At 43.1% G+C, this 19269-nt stretch overlaps 1 protein-coding gene across 3 annotated transcripts in view; it reads left to right on the forward strand.

Moving 5' to 3' along the window:
* lmna (lamin A) overlaps nt 1-19269 on the forward strand; it is a 34325-nt gene that overhangs the window by 12828 nt on the left and 2228 nt on the right. For all 3 annotated transcript variants that reach the window (XM_010905904.5, XM_034288944.1, XM_010905908.5), the window contains 10 exons: nt 14638-14794; nt 16247-16372; nt 16554-16727; nt 16893-17018; nt 17114-17334; nt 17615-17951; nt 18153-18260; nt 18370-18489; nt 18637-18696; nt 18923-19126. In XM_010905904.5, the coding sequence (XP_010904206.1) occupies nt 14638-14794; nt 16247-16372; nt 16554-16727; nt 16893-17018; nt 17114-17334; nt 17615-17951; nt 18153-18260; nt 18370-18489; nt 18637-18696; nt 18923-19126 (1633 nt within the window). The remainder of the gene's footprint in view (nt 1-14637; nt 14795-16246; nt 16373-16553; nt 16728-16892; nt 17019-17113; nt 17335-17614; nt 17952-18152; nt 18261-18369; nt 18490-18636; nt 18697-18922; nt 19127-19269) is intronic.

Here is a 19269-nt window from a genome sequence, read left to right on the forward strand (position 1 = left end):
TGGAACTTCTGGATGGTGACTTGACTTGAGGGCCTGTAGGAATTTAGGCTGTCTGAAGAAATGTGTACATTTTTGTATATTCAGGTTTAAACAGCAAGCAAATCAGTGTGTGGTGAATTAATGAAATTGGACAGTTTTCTTTTTTGTTTTGTTACTGTGCCGTAAGACCACTAGCTGTATTGAGAGAAGAACAGAAACACTGCGGGTAACTGTACTGTTTTCCAAAGGAAATGAAACATTTGAATATGCGTGTGGTGGAGACGTATCACACGGGTCCTGCTCGGAGTGGGCAGTCTCTTACGCTGCAGCGACTGTGTTTTCCAGTGTTTGGTTGCCTTGGCAGCCAAGGAGTCTCCGCATGGTCACATGACAGGGTGATGACTCAGAGGTTTTTCAGGGCTGTGCAGTGGGATCTGGGAAGGGGTTTCAAACTGACGCCTCCCTGGGATTCTGGTTAGGTCTGGATTACCACGGCGGAACAGTCTGTCATGTTTATTAATAGTTAAATGAAGCATTCTCTATTTATACATTCCTATTTTTTTTTTTTTCTTCTAGAAATCCTCTAATGCCTAATTCCTGTAGCCCTTAATGCTGGATTGTCTTGGCATTCTAAGGTACAAACTAAAGCACTGCTTGATGTTTTGTGCAACAGATGGAACTGTCACTCGTCCTGTCCTGTGATGGTACACAACTGTACACAGACAGTCACTGGGCCAGGCACACACTCCTCTTTGTTTTCATCCGACACATGCAACCGTCTTCGGCTGTCCGTTGAGCAACTGGGCTGCTACCTTTGCTCGCCTCCAACCCTCTCTGGCTTGTAAAATAATTAACGGATGGGTGAGACATTTGGCTGAAGCACTTTTGGACTTGACGAATAATTCTGGGCTCGAACACAAGTGTGTTTCCCTAAAATACAGAAAGCTCAACTAAGGCGTTGCTAGGCTACTGTGTAATTTGCTACGCCACCACATAGCCACGAGGCTTGGCCAACACTGCCACAGTCATCTAGGTCTCTTCTAGTAATAGAGTGTGGATGCTCCCTCTCTAGAACATAAGGGCAGGAGTCTTGTGCCCAAGTACCCTTCGACTGTGCCAGTATCTGTCTAACACGAGTCTGGACGGGGGAACCTCATCCTGGTCTTCACTTGCAGGACACCCGCTACATCCCCACAATGAGTCGTGTTCTGTATGAATAGGCGGATATGTTGATAGTATCCAGGAAGACCCATGCCAACTCTGGCATTGTTGATTCAGCCATTGACAGTTGTTACTTACACTTCTCCCATTTGCATGGCAACTTGTAAACTTTCCAGTGTTTGGTTGCCTTTTTTTTACATCTGGGAGTAAACATTGTAGACTTAACTACTACAGACAGTTTGAAGAGGAAACAACTTTATTGTTTTGAGTAGGCATTCATGATCAAAGGTGGTGAAATATAAATAATTAAAGGATTTTGAAAAGTAAATAGCCACTCCTATTTCCGTATTTCCAGTGCGTTTGCAGAGGGCTGCTTCTCCCATGTTGCAGTGGGCTGCACCTGTTACAACAATAAGATATAGCCGAGGGTGTGGCAGGACAGATCAAATCAAGCACAACAAATATCAGTTTGATCAGATATTCAAACGTATATGTGTTATCTGATTCATGTGAGCTGGACCAAAGGTTACTAATACAAGGTTGTGTCTGTAGATTTTCCTTTCTGTACAGACACAATCATGCATTAGTAGGGTCATTCTGAACTGTTGTCTTTATGGCCCTATTTATGGAATATTTCAAAACATGTTTAAGCCTAATATACAATTTGTGCCTAAAGTCCATCAAAGGATCTTGGGATTTGTGGCATGTGTTTATTTTCATACCGCAAGGTCCCACGTCTAGTTGTTTGATTAACCTGTTGCACTTGAGCTTTTGGTTCGTTACACACTTTAGCACTGGTGGATCCTTCTATTGTAAAACTGAGTGATTTTCCTTGGGTAATCTTTTAACCATGACAACTATTTTAGTCGTTCCTTCTTTAATGTCATTATCTGCCCTATTGCTATCCTAAATTAAGTGTTCGTTGATGAAGTAAGCTGTTTGCTGAATAACCTGTTAAATGCCCTAATACATTATATTGTATTTCATTGGATAACCCTAGGTGTAAAATGCTACATTTAGCTCAGCGAAACTTGCTGACCTAACGCACTCTACTTCTATTTAATCATGTGACTATTGACCACTGCTGATGCATATCTGGATTACAGGGGGAATCCACTGAAGTCCATTTGTTATGCTGAAGTTTTCATTTATGTTCAATTACGTTCCTCTGCCCTAAAATGGAAGAGAGCAAGAATGCTCTCCTTGTCAATGAACGATGATTTGGTAAAGCTGTTTAAACACTGATTTTGCACTCAAACACAGCCTAGTGTACTCGGCTCCCACTATCACACAGTGAAAGTCCACCTGAAAGGGAAACATGCGGATGGTTCACAATCATGATGGTGCCAAACACAACTGGAATGGAATAAGAGACTGCTTTCTGTTTGTGGAACAAATACAAACTGAATCAGTTTTTCACCATTTCTTTCCAACTTTGGTTTTTGGTTTCAAATGTGTAAGGTGACATCTTATAGGTCTTTTCCCGGGGGCCTCCTGATTTCCCCTCTATTCTCTCTGTAAACTCCAGCAAGGGCCGTGTCAGACCCAGATGATCTCAGCCTGTATCATGTGAGGCAGTGTGAACAGACCCAGAGCAGTCTGCCTGGACTGCAGGCTCCCTGGGTCTCAGTACCATTGTGAGTGATCCTACTGATTTTGACCAGTATGTTGTATAGACCATAAATGAAACATTTGTGACCTGCTATTATTGAAAGCCTTCCATAGATAGGTTTGAGCCTGGGCTGTGCTGCTAACTTTTTGTCTTATAGTAAACTTCAGTATATTGTCTTTTTGAACAACCAGCAGTGTTTGTTATTGTGTCAATGATTATCATTGAGTGGACTAATGTTTACTGTGTACTTAGTAGGTATTTCACCAGCTGTTTAATGGGTTTTTGGTCCAGTAATGCATGGTGAGCTAGAGGGTAGCTGTACCAATGACTAATAATTACACAGCATGGAATGTTATTTGAAAGCCTAGTCATTTAAGTTTCTTCAATTTATAGTCATGAATATTTTAGTATTTGGACATATAGAATCCCCTTGGTCTCCGGGGCTCTCTAAAGGTCTGACTTGGGCTTGTAGGAGTATATAAAGACTAGCCCTGTGGCTGCTTGCTCCAATTGCCTTTCCCAAGTATAAAGCAATGGAAAACAGATGTGCTAAGGCAGTGAAAGCCATCACTGCTATGTGGAGCTGTCTTTGTTAAAGTGAGTTTAGTTTTGGTAATGAAAGAGTAGACTTTGGATGTTAAGTGGACCAATACTGTGTTCAGAGAAGGCATTGGCTGGCGTGCATGTGTGTGGAGTAGAGTTTGGCTCATAGTTTCCATAGCACTTTTGTTCATTTTAGGATCTGGCCAAGCTGAATGAGTCATCGACTCTAACAGGATAAATCACTTTAAGATGCTGGGTCTCCACAGGCACACACTTTTATATATTCACTGCACACATAGTGCACACAGTCATACTTACAGACACACACATCTACAATGTGTGTGTCTCAAAGTAAGTTCCATTTGGAGGTAGATGAAGTGTGCTTGCCCCCTGGAGTAACTGGAAGACCTAGCCCCACCAGAAATTGCTCCTCATTTGCTCCCAATTACATTAAGCCTGCTGTTTGTATTGGACATTTTTGAACATGTAGGAATAGCTCCCAGATTTGTCTCACTTAAAATCACTTGTGTTTACTGGAACCTATGCAAACCAAGCTGGTTACCAGATTCAGGCCAATGTGGTGCTGTTATAAACTACTCCTCAATGCAAGTGCTCGTTAGGGGAATGTTTGGTAACGGACGGTGGCATACAGTGGGGTCGAGGAGACTTCCTGGATAGATCTTAATCACAGTTTGCAGCTGCTCCAATGGGCTAGGATAGGCTAAAGAATTCTAAAGCAAACATTTCTCCCCCTCAAAGGTTCTGCACACAGTCTACAGTATTATAGTGCTAACATTAGCTTATCCTTCTAGGATCCATGCGGTCTACAGTATTATAGTGCTAACATTAGCTTATCCTTCTAGGGTCCATGCAGCCTACAGTATTATAGTGCTAACATTTGCTTATCCTTCTAGGATCCACAAGGTTTACAGTATTATATTGCTAACATTAGCTTATCCTTCTAGGGTCCACACAGTCTACAGTATTATAGTGCTAACATTAGCTTATCCTTCTAGGGTCCATGCAGTCTACAGTATTATAGTGCTAACTTTAGCTTATCCTTCTAGGATCCATGCAGTCTACAGTATTATAGTGCTAACTTTAGCTTATCCTTTTAGGATCCATGCGGTCTACAGTATTATATTGCTAACATTAGCTTATCCTTCTAGGATCCATGCGGTCTACAGTATTATAGTGCTAACATTAGCTTATCCTTCTAGGATCCACAAGGTTTACAGTATTATAGTGCTAACATTAGCTTATCCTTCTAGGATCCATGCGGTCTACAGTATTATATTGCTAACATTAGCTTATCCTTCTAGGATCCATGCAGTCTACAGTATTATAGTGCTAACATTAGCTTATCCTTGTTGGCACCACATAGTCTACAGTACAAAGTCTATAATGCACCACTCCCAGTCATCTATTCACATTGTACCAATGCTTTCATTATAACTCAATGCAGCTGGACGGGGTAATTGGTCGCATGGATGAGTTGCGCTCTGACTGTTTGCTTTATGTCAAGGGAAAGTATACATTATACAAAGGTTTGCTGCACTAAGTTAGATTTAACAATTTGATATGAAGTAGTCCTATTTTCTGTTAGCCTATATCAGTTGATATACATATCTTGTTATGCTCCAACACAGTGCACTAAGTATTAAATGAAAAAAAGTATTACTTTTGGTAATATACAAGGAAAATGGGCTAAACATGCCTCTAGGAGCGTCATTACACTACTAATACTCAGGAATTTAAATACAGCTAACATAAAATATAAGCGTATATTTTATGTTAATTAAATGTTTTGATTTATGCTACCAATGAGAATCTGTCTCTTAAACGTCAGGCGAAACATATGCACGTGTAGCCCTTGGGCCAGAGCCCTGGCATGGAAGGTGTATAGACTCACTGACAATGTTTGCCTTGTACCTAACATGGTGCTCTTGAACAAGTGGGTTTGCTGGGTCATAGTAGAATTTCTCTGGTGACAATGTGAGATGTTTATAGTTTCTTTTAAACCTGGTAATGATTCATTTTCACATGTCACCACTTATTCCACTCCAAGACACACTGAGGTTTACATTGTCTTTACACCTCAGTAGCCACGGAGAGTGTCTGCCAGGGAAGTGGTCCATGTAACTAAGGGAAGGTAGCGTTGGAGAAATATAATTTTTCACAAGTTTACACCATAATGATTATGTATTTCCAATGAAAATTTCTTTCATATAGATAAAAATATAGTAGTCTAAATAGGCTGTCGTTCTGCAACTTATCACATTTAGATAATCAAATCAAACAACGGCAGCAAGTTCTTATGCCGGCCCTGAATGCACGGCTTCCCGGCCCCTGACTCATGTCATGATGAGTCACTTACAAATCATTAACAGCGGAACCAGGTCACACTGAGCCTGCTACAAGGCCTTATCTGTGGGCGAGACATGTCCTGTTCCACACTGCCATGTGTTTCCATAGAGATATAATGGGAAGCACCAGCAGAGTTATATGTAACAGACATAAAAAAGGCAGAAAACCTTTTGAAGCAGTGGCGGTACTACTTGCGCTTATCCAATTACAATGTACATTTTTACGTTTGGAATGTTCATGAGACATGACATGGATTCCCCTTTCCATTCCACCCTGCCCCCCCCCCCCCCCCCAATTGAAATACCCTTAGGATGTCAGGGCACCACGATGTCGCTGCTGGAACATTAGCGGCTCTATTCCCATCTGCCCATGTGGATGTGGTGATGAGTGGGTGGTCTCTGGCTATGGCAGTGTTGTTACACACACGCACGCACACAGAGAATGAAAACAATCACTGCCTTTGTGTTTCCATCCCTAAAGAGACATAGAAAATGATCATGTGCCTGCCTGTGCTTTTGTATTGTATTTTAATGTAACCGATTTGGAAATTCACAAATGCTGCTAAATTGCATTCACGGAAATAAATGTGCAGTTGAAAAGAAATGATGTACTCAAATGTTAACGTTAAATGTTAACGTGCTGTTATTTTCCTGAAACACCACTGGCACATGGTATTATCTGGCTGTTGGCCTTGGAAAACTACTATTTTACCTGGACCCCGTTTCTACTAAAACTGTATATTTTATATATTTCTGGATTCAAAAACGTTCCTTCATTCCACACTTCTTCCCTTCATATTTTGTCTGCTAAACATTTCCACTTTAAAAATGTGAAATGGCATTGGAATCAGGGGCCTACTTAACCTTTTGGTGTTTTCCGTCTTTCAGCGCATTTTCACTGTGACTCACAGAGGAACCACACCCACACGTGTTCAAACATGTCCAGTAAGGGGGCATGGTTTCTTAGTCCTGCCCTGCCCCTACAGTTGAATCCCACTGTTCTGTCCACCTGTAGTGGGAGACTTTGTAGTAACAGCGTAACGGGGGGTTGATTCTACATCGGTCCCTCCTCACTGACCCCCTAACAGCACAGAGTGCAGAGGGTGTTCTACGTTTACTGACTGTGGAACTCCATGGAGATTTGGCAGTTTTAACATTGACTGCCTCCCCACGATGCCCTTAGCGTGTACTGATGGGAAGAGCTCTTTTAGAGTGTGGTTCAGAGTGCACTCCGGCGCTTCGTGGTGTGGTGTAATAAGGCCCATATAATATCTGTGAGTGGCATTAGTGGTCTTGTCTTATCGTGCTGTTGTAGTAGTTACATGTTAATAGTCTGTTGATGAACTGTATGACGTCCTGAAAGGAGTTGACCGTATCCATTGTATTGTCTTGTGTTGCTGTCTTTATATTCCTTTAGAATACGAATAATCTGGTTCACATCTTCTTCATGGGAAAACATCCGTTGTGAACTCTGCATTTGGCTGGTTTTTATAGTGAATAATTATTTAGACATTACTGCTGCCAGGCCATAAAAAAGCTTCAAGACTTTGTGGGTACTCAGCATGATACATCAGCCATATTGTAGACATTTTAGGCTTCATTTTCCATAGGGACCCTAACGGGGAAGGTTTTCCAAGAGAGGATGCTTTTTTCATACAGTTGATCCTTGAAATATGCTGAAAGTAAGCATGAGAAGTAAATACCCTTCCATCAGATTCTGGATAAATGGCATAGTGTAAGCCTGACAAGTAGGCCTCTGTTGTCATAGCAACAGTACCGCAAAACAGTCAGGATTGTGGGGCTTTTTTTCTCTAAGTGGCAGGCTCCATTCCTGTCATTGAGGTGGACAAAGATAGCAGTGAGTCACCCAAGACTGAGTGAGTCACCAACACATTCTTCTGATATTATTCCTCCCCATTCTCTTCTCTGCCTCCCCTCTCTCACTCCCCCCCTCTCACACTCTCACATACTCCCAAACCCACTGTCTTTCAGTAAGGCTGCTTCTGCTCTGTGTGTGTATTTGAAATCATTAGAGACAGAGCTCCTTGTCCTTTAGCATTCTGTAACAGAAGAAACACAGACTGGACACAGATGGCATCTTTGGAGTGGTCCACTTCTCAGCATATTTGTCCTATCTACATGAAATGTCTTGATGTAGGCTACTTTAACTTTGTTGGCGTAGTTTAATTGGACTATAAGAACATATAAATTACAGAGTTGTTATAAGGATGAATTCATGGGAAGATCATCCTGTGCATCCAAAAAAAAGTTTCCTTTTTATTTTATTCACTTCTGTAGTTAGGAAACTGCATGATTTCTGGCTGTTGTAGAATAGGAGCCCAAGTCTTATGAGGCATTTTAGGCAACCATATGTCATGGCTTTTAGGAAGAGCTCTCAGCTTGTTTTAAAATCAAAGCTCAGTATCAGATTAGATGTTAAGCAAGCATTACAACTAGTTCTGTTTGCATAATCTACAATGATGTAAGAAAGGGTTCAGTGAATGAACGTTTCTGAACGCAGACATAATGTACATAATGCTAGAATCGGCTTTGAATACAGTACACCAGTTTGGTTCTATATCCTCTGTTATGACTCACAGGATGTCTAAATTCAGTTGTATAAACTTTGTTTAATAAACAGCATTCCATCTGCATCTGTTTGAGGGGTGGCCGAAATTTTGCAGGATTCAAATGTAAACTTATTTTAAAGTGGATTGGGATTCTGTTTGTACCCAAATACATATTCTCTACCTTTCACACATTCACAAAGAGCTTGAGGCCTATGCTTCTTCCATGTCCTCTCATTGTTCTTAGATGGATGTGTTGCGTTAAGGCAACATCCTGGAGCAGGATCCTAGAGTAGCCAGACAAACACATTGCATTCACGTTCAATAGCACTTTACAATATGTATTGTTCCTTTTGCTCTCTAATTTGCATGCAGATACAATTTGCATCTGCTAATGCTTTCTGATCTTTTAACAACATCAAACAAAGGAACCCTGAGTGAACAAACAAGTATACTTATTTAATTAACAAAGTTACACCGTACCCAATACCTCCTTGTGAAAACTGCCATTCAGGTGTTGATTTGTGTGTGTTGGATTAATGTCTTGCTGTGTTACCCAGGTTTGCTTCAGATTCTGCTCACGGGCAGATTGGCTGACATTCTCTTTGAGTGTTACCTGAAACAGAAAAGCATTGAGAAAACCAGGCATTCACATAAAATATCACATGGATTGTTAGTAGTTGAACTGATCAACAAAGCCATTCATATGTGGTGACACATCATGCATTAACATTCATCCCTATGTCTCTACAGCCTTATCATATATCATCAAGTCAAAGCCACTCGATGTCATGATCCTCCATCCATTTACATGAAATTATATCTATCCAGCATTTAGCCCTAATACACACCACACCCCCCACACACACTACAGTTTTGGACCGGCCTACTGTGTTTCAGTGACTCATTTAAACACCTGTCAATGTCTGTTCAAAAATGCACATTAAGGTTAGTCAACACTTAGCCTGCTATTAAATAAAAGAAGTGTGCACACCAGTCCACTAACGCACACATACTCAACACAAACTCACACTCTCACAACACTGAACTAACAACACAGCATTGGTTTAATCTGGGCTCGGCAATGTCTTGTGGGTATATGTTCATGTCTTCTATAACACCTGACAGACGGACAACACCCTGGAGGACCAAAGGTGTCAAAATTAAATCATTGAATGTATAAATATGTTGTTTTAAGTGACACATTATTATGAAATGTGTTTTAGAATGCACCTTTTTAAAATAATGGTATGATATATCATAATAATACATAGTATTTTCCAATTTATTGATGCTATGAAAATATATATTTTAATAACGTCATGGCCTTTTTCATAATATTGTGACCTATTTCATAATTTCATGGCACATTTCATAATTTCATGGTGTATTTCATCATTTAATGACCTATTTCAACATTTGAATGCTTTATTTCATGATCACTAGGGATAAGTCAGTCAATGCCAGTGTGTGGTCTTTAGCAGATGTCTAAAAGGGCAGCATCCCGGAGACACCTCTTCACTGTTGACATTGACACTGGTGTTTTGCAGGTACTATTTAATGAAGCTGCCAGTCGATGACCTGTGAGGCGTCTGTTTCTTTAACTAGACACTCTAATATATTTGTCCTCTTGCTCAGTTGTGCACCGGGGCCTCCTACTCCTCTTTCTATTCTGGTTTGAGACAGTTTGTGCTGTTCTGTGAAGGGAGTAGTACACAACTTTGTATGAGACCATCAGTTTCTTAGCAATTTCTCACATGAAAAAGCCTTCATTTCTTAGAACAAGAATAGACTGATGAGCTTCAGAAGAAAGTTCTTTGTTTTTGGCCATTTTGTAATCCAACCCACAAATGCTGATGCTGAAGATACTGAACTAATCTTCAATCAGCACAACAGTTTTCAGGGGTGCTAACATAATTGCTAAATGGTTTTCTAATGATCAATAAGCTTTTTAAAGTGAAAAACTTGGATTAGCAAACACAACTTGCCAATGGAACACAGGACTGATGGTTGCAGATAATGGGCCTATATAGATATTCCATTGAAAATCTGCCATTTCTATCAACTATAGTCATTTACAACATTTGCAATGTCTACACTATATTTCTGATCAATTTGATGTTATTTTATGGACAAAAAATTTGCTTTTATTTCAAAAACAAGTAAATTGCTAAATGACCCCAAACTTTGGAATGGTAGTGAATATAAGGATCTGTGCTATGCTTCTCTGAAACAATTCTATTTTGGCAGTTCTGTGGAAAGTTAGCAACACGGAAGCTGAACAGAAATAATGTATTTGATTTTAGAGCTACCTTTTTTCAATGGAAGCTCATCTTCCCCTCTCCCCGTCTGGCCTGGTTCGACTCGTACCAGCACATTCCTCACCATTCTCTGCCTATTCCCCCTTTGATCTCTGCTGTGTTGTTGTCAGGGTCAGGCTTATCACAACAAGTTGTCTGGCTGATCCTCTCCACACAGGTGGAAGAAAGCTCAATATAATCCTGTGTCTGTTATGGAGTCTAATTAGTAGAGCCTAATTAACATTTATAAAGTGTCCTTGTAGGGGCATTGCAAATATATATGAAAATATATTTATTTTTCCTGTTTGACAATAATGCTTATGATCTTCAAGTGGTAAATTTGAAAATTACTTTTTGCCCCAATCATGACATCAAAATTAGATTAAAACCAACCACTGGCCTTTCATCTGTGTGAGAATGGGCTCTGGACCCAATCCGGGCTGTGATAATGTTTTTGAATTTCTCCTGCCCATATTAACAGACAGAGTTTCAGCCAATCAGGGTTATTTCTGATCTTTCCTATTCCAGACTAAAGACCATGAAGCTTCTGTGCATGTGAAGGCGGCCTCCATCTATATATTATTTTACATAACTACTCTGGTATGCTCGGGGGACTAAATGTTATTTTTCATTGCAAGCTTTGTGTAAGAAGGCAAATAGCCAATCACAGGCTGTGGTTGATCAGACTTCCCTGTCTGGTATTAGACTGCCCACCCACACTTTGTGTACAATTGACATGTTTGTTACAAATAATGTACATTTAGGCAAGCTATTTATGCAGCTTATGAAAGACTGGAAAGACACAGACAGGCAAAATAAAGGACAATCTAATATAATGCTTTGCCATCAATGCATATTTTCACTTTGATCAGCCTGTCAGCCTCCTTTACAGTGTCCTTTACCTGAGGCAGAGGTATGACATAGCAGTAGGCTGGTGTTATTTCTTCTATATGTTTGATGGTATGAATTGAAAAGCTCACAAAATAAATATATAGGCAATTAAAAAAGATATTCAAAAATATTTGAAGACAAAAATAAAAACAACTTTAAAACATGCAATGTTTAAGCTTTTCAAAAGCAAACCAAATATATTTTGTTGGCACACATGATGTATTTATGAATCAACTTCCAACCTATGGTTATTTTTTGCTCTCAGTCCATAACTTCACCATCACACTATTTTACAAAAATAGACCCTAATTAATTTCATACAGAATTTTTATTATAAGTGAATGCAACTGAGGCCATGTAAGTTATTGTTGTTTTTATAAAATAAATGACATAACTTGCATAAAAATGCATCTGATTTTGTAAAATATACTTGCACTGGTTTATATTTGCACTGGTAAAAGAGAGGGCATACAAGCAAAGTCCTGTTGTTTTTCAGAAACACCAGCTGCACAACGGCAACATAATTAAAGATGACTTCCTAACAGATCATTTTACTTAACTGCAACTGGAGGACCACTCCCTGCTCCTTGGTTACAACAGACAGGGCACATCCTAAATGAACCTTGAAAACATTGGCCATATGCAGGTCTTCTTTTCGAAGGTTTGTTCCAAAAGCTGCAGGATTGTGTTTCAGCGGGTATATACAGTGGGGAGAACAAGTATTTGATATACTGCCGATTTTGCAGGTTTTCCCATTTACAAAGCATGTAGAAGTTTGTAATTATTATCATTGGTACTCTTCAACTGTGAGTGACGGAATCTAAAAAAAAAATCCAGAAAATCACATTGTATGATTTTTAAGTAATTAATTAGCATTTTATTTCATGACATAAGTATTTGATACATCAGAAAAGAAGAACTTAATATTTGGTACAGAAACATTTGTTTGCAATTACAGAGATCATACGTTTCCTGTAGTTCTTGACCAGGTTTACACACACTGCAGCAGGGATTTTGGCCCACTCCTCCATACAGACCTCCAGATCCTTCCAGTTTCAGGGCTGTCGCTGGGCAATACGGACTTTCAACTCCCTCCAAAGATTTTCTATTGGTTTTAGGTCTGGCTAGGCCACTCCAGGACCTTGAGATGCCTCTTATGGAGCCAAACCTTAGTTGCCCTGGCTGTGTGTTTCGGGTCGTTGTCATGCTGGACCCATCTTCAATGTTCTTACTGAGGGAAGGAGGTTGTTGGCCAAGATCTCGCGATACATGGCCCCATCCATCCTCCCCTCAATATGGTGCCGTCATCCTGTCCCCTTTGCAGAAAAGCATCCCCAAACAATGATGTTTCCACCTCCATGCTTCACGGTTTGAATGGTGTTCTTGGGGTTGTACTCATCCTTCTTCTTCCTCGAGTGGAGTTTAGACCAAAAAGCTCTATTTTTGTCTCATCAGACCACATGACCTTCTCCCATTCCTCCTCTGGATCATCCAGATGTTCATTGGCAAACTTCAGATGGGCCTGGACATGCGCTTGAGCAGGGGGACCTTGCGTGCGCTGCAGGATTTTAATCCATGACGGCGTAGTGTGTTACTAATGGTTTTCTTTGAGACTGTGGTCCCAGTTCTCTTCAGGTCATTGACCAGGTCCTGCCGTGTAGTTCTGGGCTGATCCCTCACCTTCCTTATGATCATTGATGCCCCAAGAGGTTTTAGATTCCGTCTCTCACAGTTGAAGTGTACCTATGATAAAATTTACAGATCTCTACATGCTTTGTAAGTAGGAAAACATGCAAAATCGGCAGTGTATCAAATACTTGTTCTCCCCACTGTATCTGATGTTAAGAAATGTGAAGCAGAGAGGTGGGATACATTATCAGTTCGATCAAGTCAACATGGTGAGTAAAACAGGAAATGTAAAAATATCACAGATAAGCCACAGATAGGCCACAATTCAGGAAGGGGAAGGACAAACAACTACATAAAAAGGATAGAGCATAAATACACGGCGCTTGGAAGCTTCTGGATCATTAACGAGAGAGATACTGATTCCCTTAAGGTTAGAGAGAAGCTGGATCTGCTGCCACGCCCTGTTAAAAATACCATGACAGACTGCATGGGGGCTTTAAGCCAATGAGGATCCAGCTTTTATTGATGACAAATACAGTTCTTTTATTTCATCCTTTCTGCATACTAATCTCAGTGTGATGTTGGTATGGGTGTTTGTGTTTCTGTGTGTTCATGTCAACAGATATGTCTGTGTGCTTGACTGGGATGGTGCTGGTAAATGGGGTTGAATGCCACCCACAAGTCCGTAAATCACTAACCCCGCTCTACATGAGTGCTCTCTGGGTCTCTGTGAAATCTGAGATGGGTTTAGTCAATGTGAGGCAGGCCCAATTTTTTTGCTCCATTATAGACTAGTGTACGTGTTGTTGTATGTGTGTAGGCTATTCGAGTGTGTTTATTTGATCGAGTTCATACAAAAATGTGGATGAGAGACCGGCAGTAGCCTGGCTGGGGAGGGCAGAGTGGTGGATTAGCGGTCTGGAAACCATCTCCCCAGCAGATGGGCATCATTAGTGACAATGAACATTCAACTGCATGGACCGAACGCAGTAACTGAGAATTTTTCTCCTGCTTGGCTTTGACCGAACCCACAACCAGCACAAAGCTAAAGCCACTTTTCTTATAATATTCTGATATGGAATAGATTTTCCACAGTCCGTGCTCCTTTTTATTTTTAATTGTTTTTATCAGTGCTGCTAACTGATGCCTGCTTTAGAGGCTGGGATGTCACATGCAAACAAACGTGATTGCTTTTCATTTAGCTGTAGTCTTAGGTGCTCCTTCATAAGAGCCTCTCCTTGCCTTTCCACATAGAACAAGTGGGAGCTTGATTCGATTGTTCCGGTCAATTCTTTTCAGTGCAATATGATTAAGTTCACTTGTGGACAGCTCAAGGCATTAATTTGAGTCCTTCACACATAAAGGGTTTATTAGCCCAGAATCACAAGCTTTAGCACCTATCGACAACGGGACTTCATGTACAGAGATGAACAGCTTTAATGATTTATTTAAATTTTCTGTAAGGCTTACTGAATATGAAGTCATCATAGGTTTCATTTTAATTGTACTGCTTTGTCCACAGGTTGCTTTCATACAGACTGTGTTAGTGAACCAGGAATTGATGTATTTTCCCACCTGTGTCTCAACAGAAATGGGAAGAAGGAATCTGACCTGGAAGCAGCTCTGGCTCGGCTCAAGGACCTGGAGGCCCTGTTGAATTCTAAAGATGCCTCTCTGTCCACCGCCCTGAGTGAGAAGCGCTCCCTGGATGCTGAAGTCCGGGACCTGAAGGGCCAGCTAGCCAAGGTAAGAGTCTGGGATGGGCATATGAAGTGTTGGGACAGCTCTGAATGCTACGTTCAGCTCTCCACCGGGACATAATTAAATGTTTGTAGGACACAAGAAGAATGTAGGTTGTGAATATGGCAAGGGGGAGTGCTGTGGTGTTTTCAGAGAACCCTGTTGGGTTGTTTTATGAAAACATGCAGAACAGCACCCTTACCCCACCTTCTGGCCACAAAAAAGAACTACAGTTTAAAAAGGGGTGGGGTTTAGCGCTCAGCCCAGACAGACCTAGACCCCACCTCTTGTGCTGAAAATAGTATGGGAAATGGCTTCCTGATTTCCCAAGTTGAAACTGAAATGATTACTTTTTGAAAATGTATACTGTGTATAGACTTAATGACAGGCAGGGTGTATAGACTTAATGACAGGCAGGGTGTATAGACTTAATGACAGGCAGGGTGTATAGACTTAATGACAGGCAGGGTGTATAGACTTAATGACAGGCAGGGTGTATAGACTTAATGACGGGCAGGGTGTATAGACTTAATGACGGGCAGGGTGTATAGACTTAATGACGGGCAGGGTGTATAGACTTAATGACGGGCAGGGTGTATAGACTTAATGACGGGCAGGGTGTATAGACTTAATGACGGGCAGGGTGTATAGACTTAATGACGGGCAGGGTGTATAGACTTAATGACGGGCAGGGTGTATAGACTTAATGACGGGCAGGGTGTATAGACTTAATGACGGGCAGGGTGTATAGACTTAATGACGGGCAGGGTGTATAGACTTAATGACGGGCAGGGTGTATAGACTTAATGACGGGCAGGGTGTATAGACTAAATGACAGGCAGGGTGTATAGACTAAATGACAGGCAGGGTGTATAGACTAAATGACAGGCAGGGTGTATAGACTTAATGACAGGCAGGGTGTATAGACTAAATGACAGGCAGGGTGTATAGACTTAATGACAGGCAGGGTGTATAGACTTAATGACAGGCAGGGTGTATAGACTTAATGACGGGCAGGGTGTATATACTTAATGACGGGCAGGGTGTATAGACTTAATGACAGGCAGGGTGTATAGACTTAATGACAGGCAGGGTGTATAGACTTAATGAAAGGCAGGGTGTATAGACTTCTATTTAAACAGGAAAGGTTCTTAGTGTCACTAAACAAACACTTCCAAACATCACACTCTCAGCTCTTCAGTTTTCTTCAACCTGCTCAAAGACTGATCTGCTGATCAGAGTATTTATACAGTACATTTTTTATTATATGACATGTTTTTGGGGATCCTGTCATCGGCTGCACACTCATTGAAGTTCTGGCCTCCTGTTTCACCACCATGCCATCTTCCACGTTTGGTATTCTTTCCCAGAGGTTAATATATATACCAGTTGATTAGTGTATTAAAAAGAATAAAGATAGTGACCAAACATGAAACTCTGTGTCTTTCTGTCCTCCAGGTAGAGGGCAGTCTGGGAGATGCTAAGAAGCAGCTTCAGGATGAGATGCTGAGGAGAGTAGATGCTGAGAACCGCCTGCAGACCCTAAAGGAGGAAATGGAGTTCCAGAAGAACATCCTAGGAGAGGTCAGACCCTACCCGACTTTTTACATCGCCCTCCATGTCTGTCCTTTACCCAGATCTGTCAGATTTCCCTGTTTATTGCTGTTTTTTGTTCCTACCTCCATCCATCCATCTCTCTCTCCTTTTGGAGTGCGGAGATCAGTCCAGTTTGAGGGTCAAATATGTGTGTCCTTCCTTCCTATAGGAGCTGAGGGAATCGAAACGTAGGCACGAGTCTCGCATGGTGGAAATTGACAGCACGGGAGCCAAGCAGGACTACGAGAGCAAGCTGGCGGAGGCCCTGATGGAGCTGAGAGCCCAGCATGAGGAGCAGGTCCGCATCTACAAGGAGGAGATTGAGAAGACTTACACCTCCAAGGTAGGGGAGCACGGCATGATGCACGAGAAAATCAGTTCCAACACGACGTTCGTTGATCCAGTTCATGTTGACACTGTAAGTGCCGGTCACCATACACTGGCCCAGCGCCTCGGCAGCGCAGACCCACGTAAAACACCTCGTCTCTGACCTGTTCCCCCGTGTCAGCTGGAGAACGCCCGTCACTCCGCGGACAGGAACAGCAACCTGGTTGGGGCGGCCCACGAGGAGCTGCAGCAGACCCGCATTCGTCTGGAGGGCATGTCCTCCCAGCTCAGCCAGCTGCAGAAACAGGTACACCCCCCCCCCCCAAGAGCCCTGTTGTGTGGGTCCCTGAGGGCTTTTAGTGACATGGCCCAGTGGTTGTCTAACGGCCGCGTGTTTGTTAGCTGGCGGCGAGGGAGGCCAGGGTCCGGGAGCTGGAGGAGTCTCTGGCCCGGGAGCGGGACATGATGCGCCGGCGCCTGGAGGACAAGGAGAAGGAGATGGCCGACATTCGCATGAGGATGCAGCAACAGCTGGATGAGTACCAGGAGCTGCTGGACATCAAGTTGGCCCTGGACATGGAGATCAGCGCCTACCGCAAACTCCTGGAAGGAGAGGAGGAGAGGTCAGGACACACACACGGCGATCAAAAAAACCTAGTGCTAATTCTAACCATAACCTAATCCTAACCATAAAGATGACTTCAAAAACGTAACCTTAAACCCTAACCCAAACCCCAAACCCCATTTTCAAACCCTAACCTTTTACCCTAAACCAAAGCCTAATAAAGGCATGCAAGTTTCCTGGTTGAATCACTGTCGTTGGACATTTTCAAATGTACAAATCTCCCTATAAACAAACAATGTTAATGCCCACACCAAATACATTTTGTCACCCTGCCCCAGACTGCGACTGTCTCCCAGCCCTCCCCCGACTCGAGTGGCGGTGTCTCGCACCACCGGCCATGGATCAGCCCACAGCCACACGGCCCGTACCTCAGGTTCTGGACACAGCCACACGGCCCGCGTGGTCCAGTCCACCAGCAGCAGCCGCAACTCCTCCGGCACGGCCAGCGCCAAGAAGAGGCGACTGAACGACAACGACAGCGAGACGTCCAGCCTGGCCGCGGGCGCCGTGACCCGTACCCGGATCGCCCAGCAGGCTTCGGCGAGCGGCCGCGTCACTGTGGACGAGGTGGACCTGGAGGGGAAATATGTCCGCCTCAGCAATAAGGCAGACGAGGTACGGAGGTCACCGCTTGGCTTGACCTACAGTGGGCGTTTTAGAAAGGGCCTGTAGTAAAAACACCTAATGGAGTAACAGAACAAGAGCACTTTTCTACTTCTTTTTGCTGACATTGGAACACCACTGAGTAACATCAGGGATTCTCTCATGCGGGTGTTGTTGTGAGACAGTCACGTTGGCTGGTGTGTTCTGTTTTAGGACCAGCCCCTGGGCCACTGGCAGGTGAAGAGACAGGTGGGCTCCAGCACTCCTATCGTCTACAAGTTTCCCCCTAAGTTCACCCTGAAGGCCGGTCAGACCGTCACTGTGAGTAATGCCTTAATCAACCGTGGTCAGGCATTTTAATATGTTGGTTGTGTCAGCCCCGAGTTCTGGATGGAAACCTGCTATAACAGACAATCTTCTTCCCCCACAGATTTGGGCCTCAGGAGCCGGCGCAACGCACAGCCCCCCCTCCGACCTGGTGTGGAAGACCCAGAACTCCTGGGGCACCGGAGACATGTTCCAGACCATCCTGATAAACTCCAGTAGCGAGGTGAGACGCGCACACACACACACACACACGCGCGCGTTTTAAGTTGTACCTAGTAACCTTCCCATTGTCCTGTTGACTGTTGGGTCTCACTGTTGGCAACGTCATCTTGCCCTAACTGCTTGTTCTGCACCACTCCCCTCCTCACAGGAAATGGCCCAGAGGAAAGTTACACGCACACTGTTCCAGGAGGAGGATGAGGATGACGATGTGAGTATGTTGTTGGTTATCCTGTTGAAGATGACGTTCATGTACATTAGTCACCTAAAGAGCTCAGGGAAGAGCAGTGATAATCAGTGTTTTCATCGACCCATCGGTGATCAGTAAAGTTACAGTGTCCCAGCTCTGAGAAGGTGTTGGACCAGTGTCATACAGTGGCTGCGGTTGGAATTTAACAGTACGGTTTTAACCCTCTGTCCTCTGTCGCCCCCTGCAGGGCAGCCACAGCATGTGCGGCGTGGACAGCGAGTACAACCTGCGCAGCCGCACGGTGATCTGCGGCTCCTGCGGCCAGCCGTCTGATAAGAGCGGCGTCAGCTCGGGAGTGTCCAGCGGCTCCTGCTCCATTAGCAGCGGAGGAGGGCTGCCAGAGGGCTTCCTGTCTCCTTCCTTCATCATGGGTAGCAACTCACCCAGACAGGTACTGGAGAACTCATCCGTCTGTGCTCCTGTGTAACAGAACGTTGACACATTGATGAATCAGGTGGACGGTTATCGGTTCTTGGCCACTCTAAGCCGCTGCTTCTGGTACCACACATAGGAATCTGGCTACTGCGACACCCA

The sequence above is a fragment of the Esox lucius genome, chromosome 20 (genome assembly GCF_011004845.1).
Source record: "Esox lucius isolate fEsoLuc1 chromosome 20, fEsoLuc1.pri, whole genome shotgun sequence".
In the NCBI taxonomy this organism is placed as follows: domain Eukaryota; kingdom Metazoa; phylum Chordata; class Actinopteri; order Esociformes; family Esocidae; genus Esox; species Esox lucius.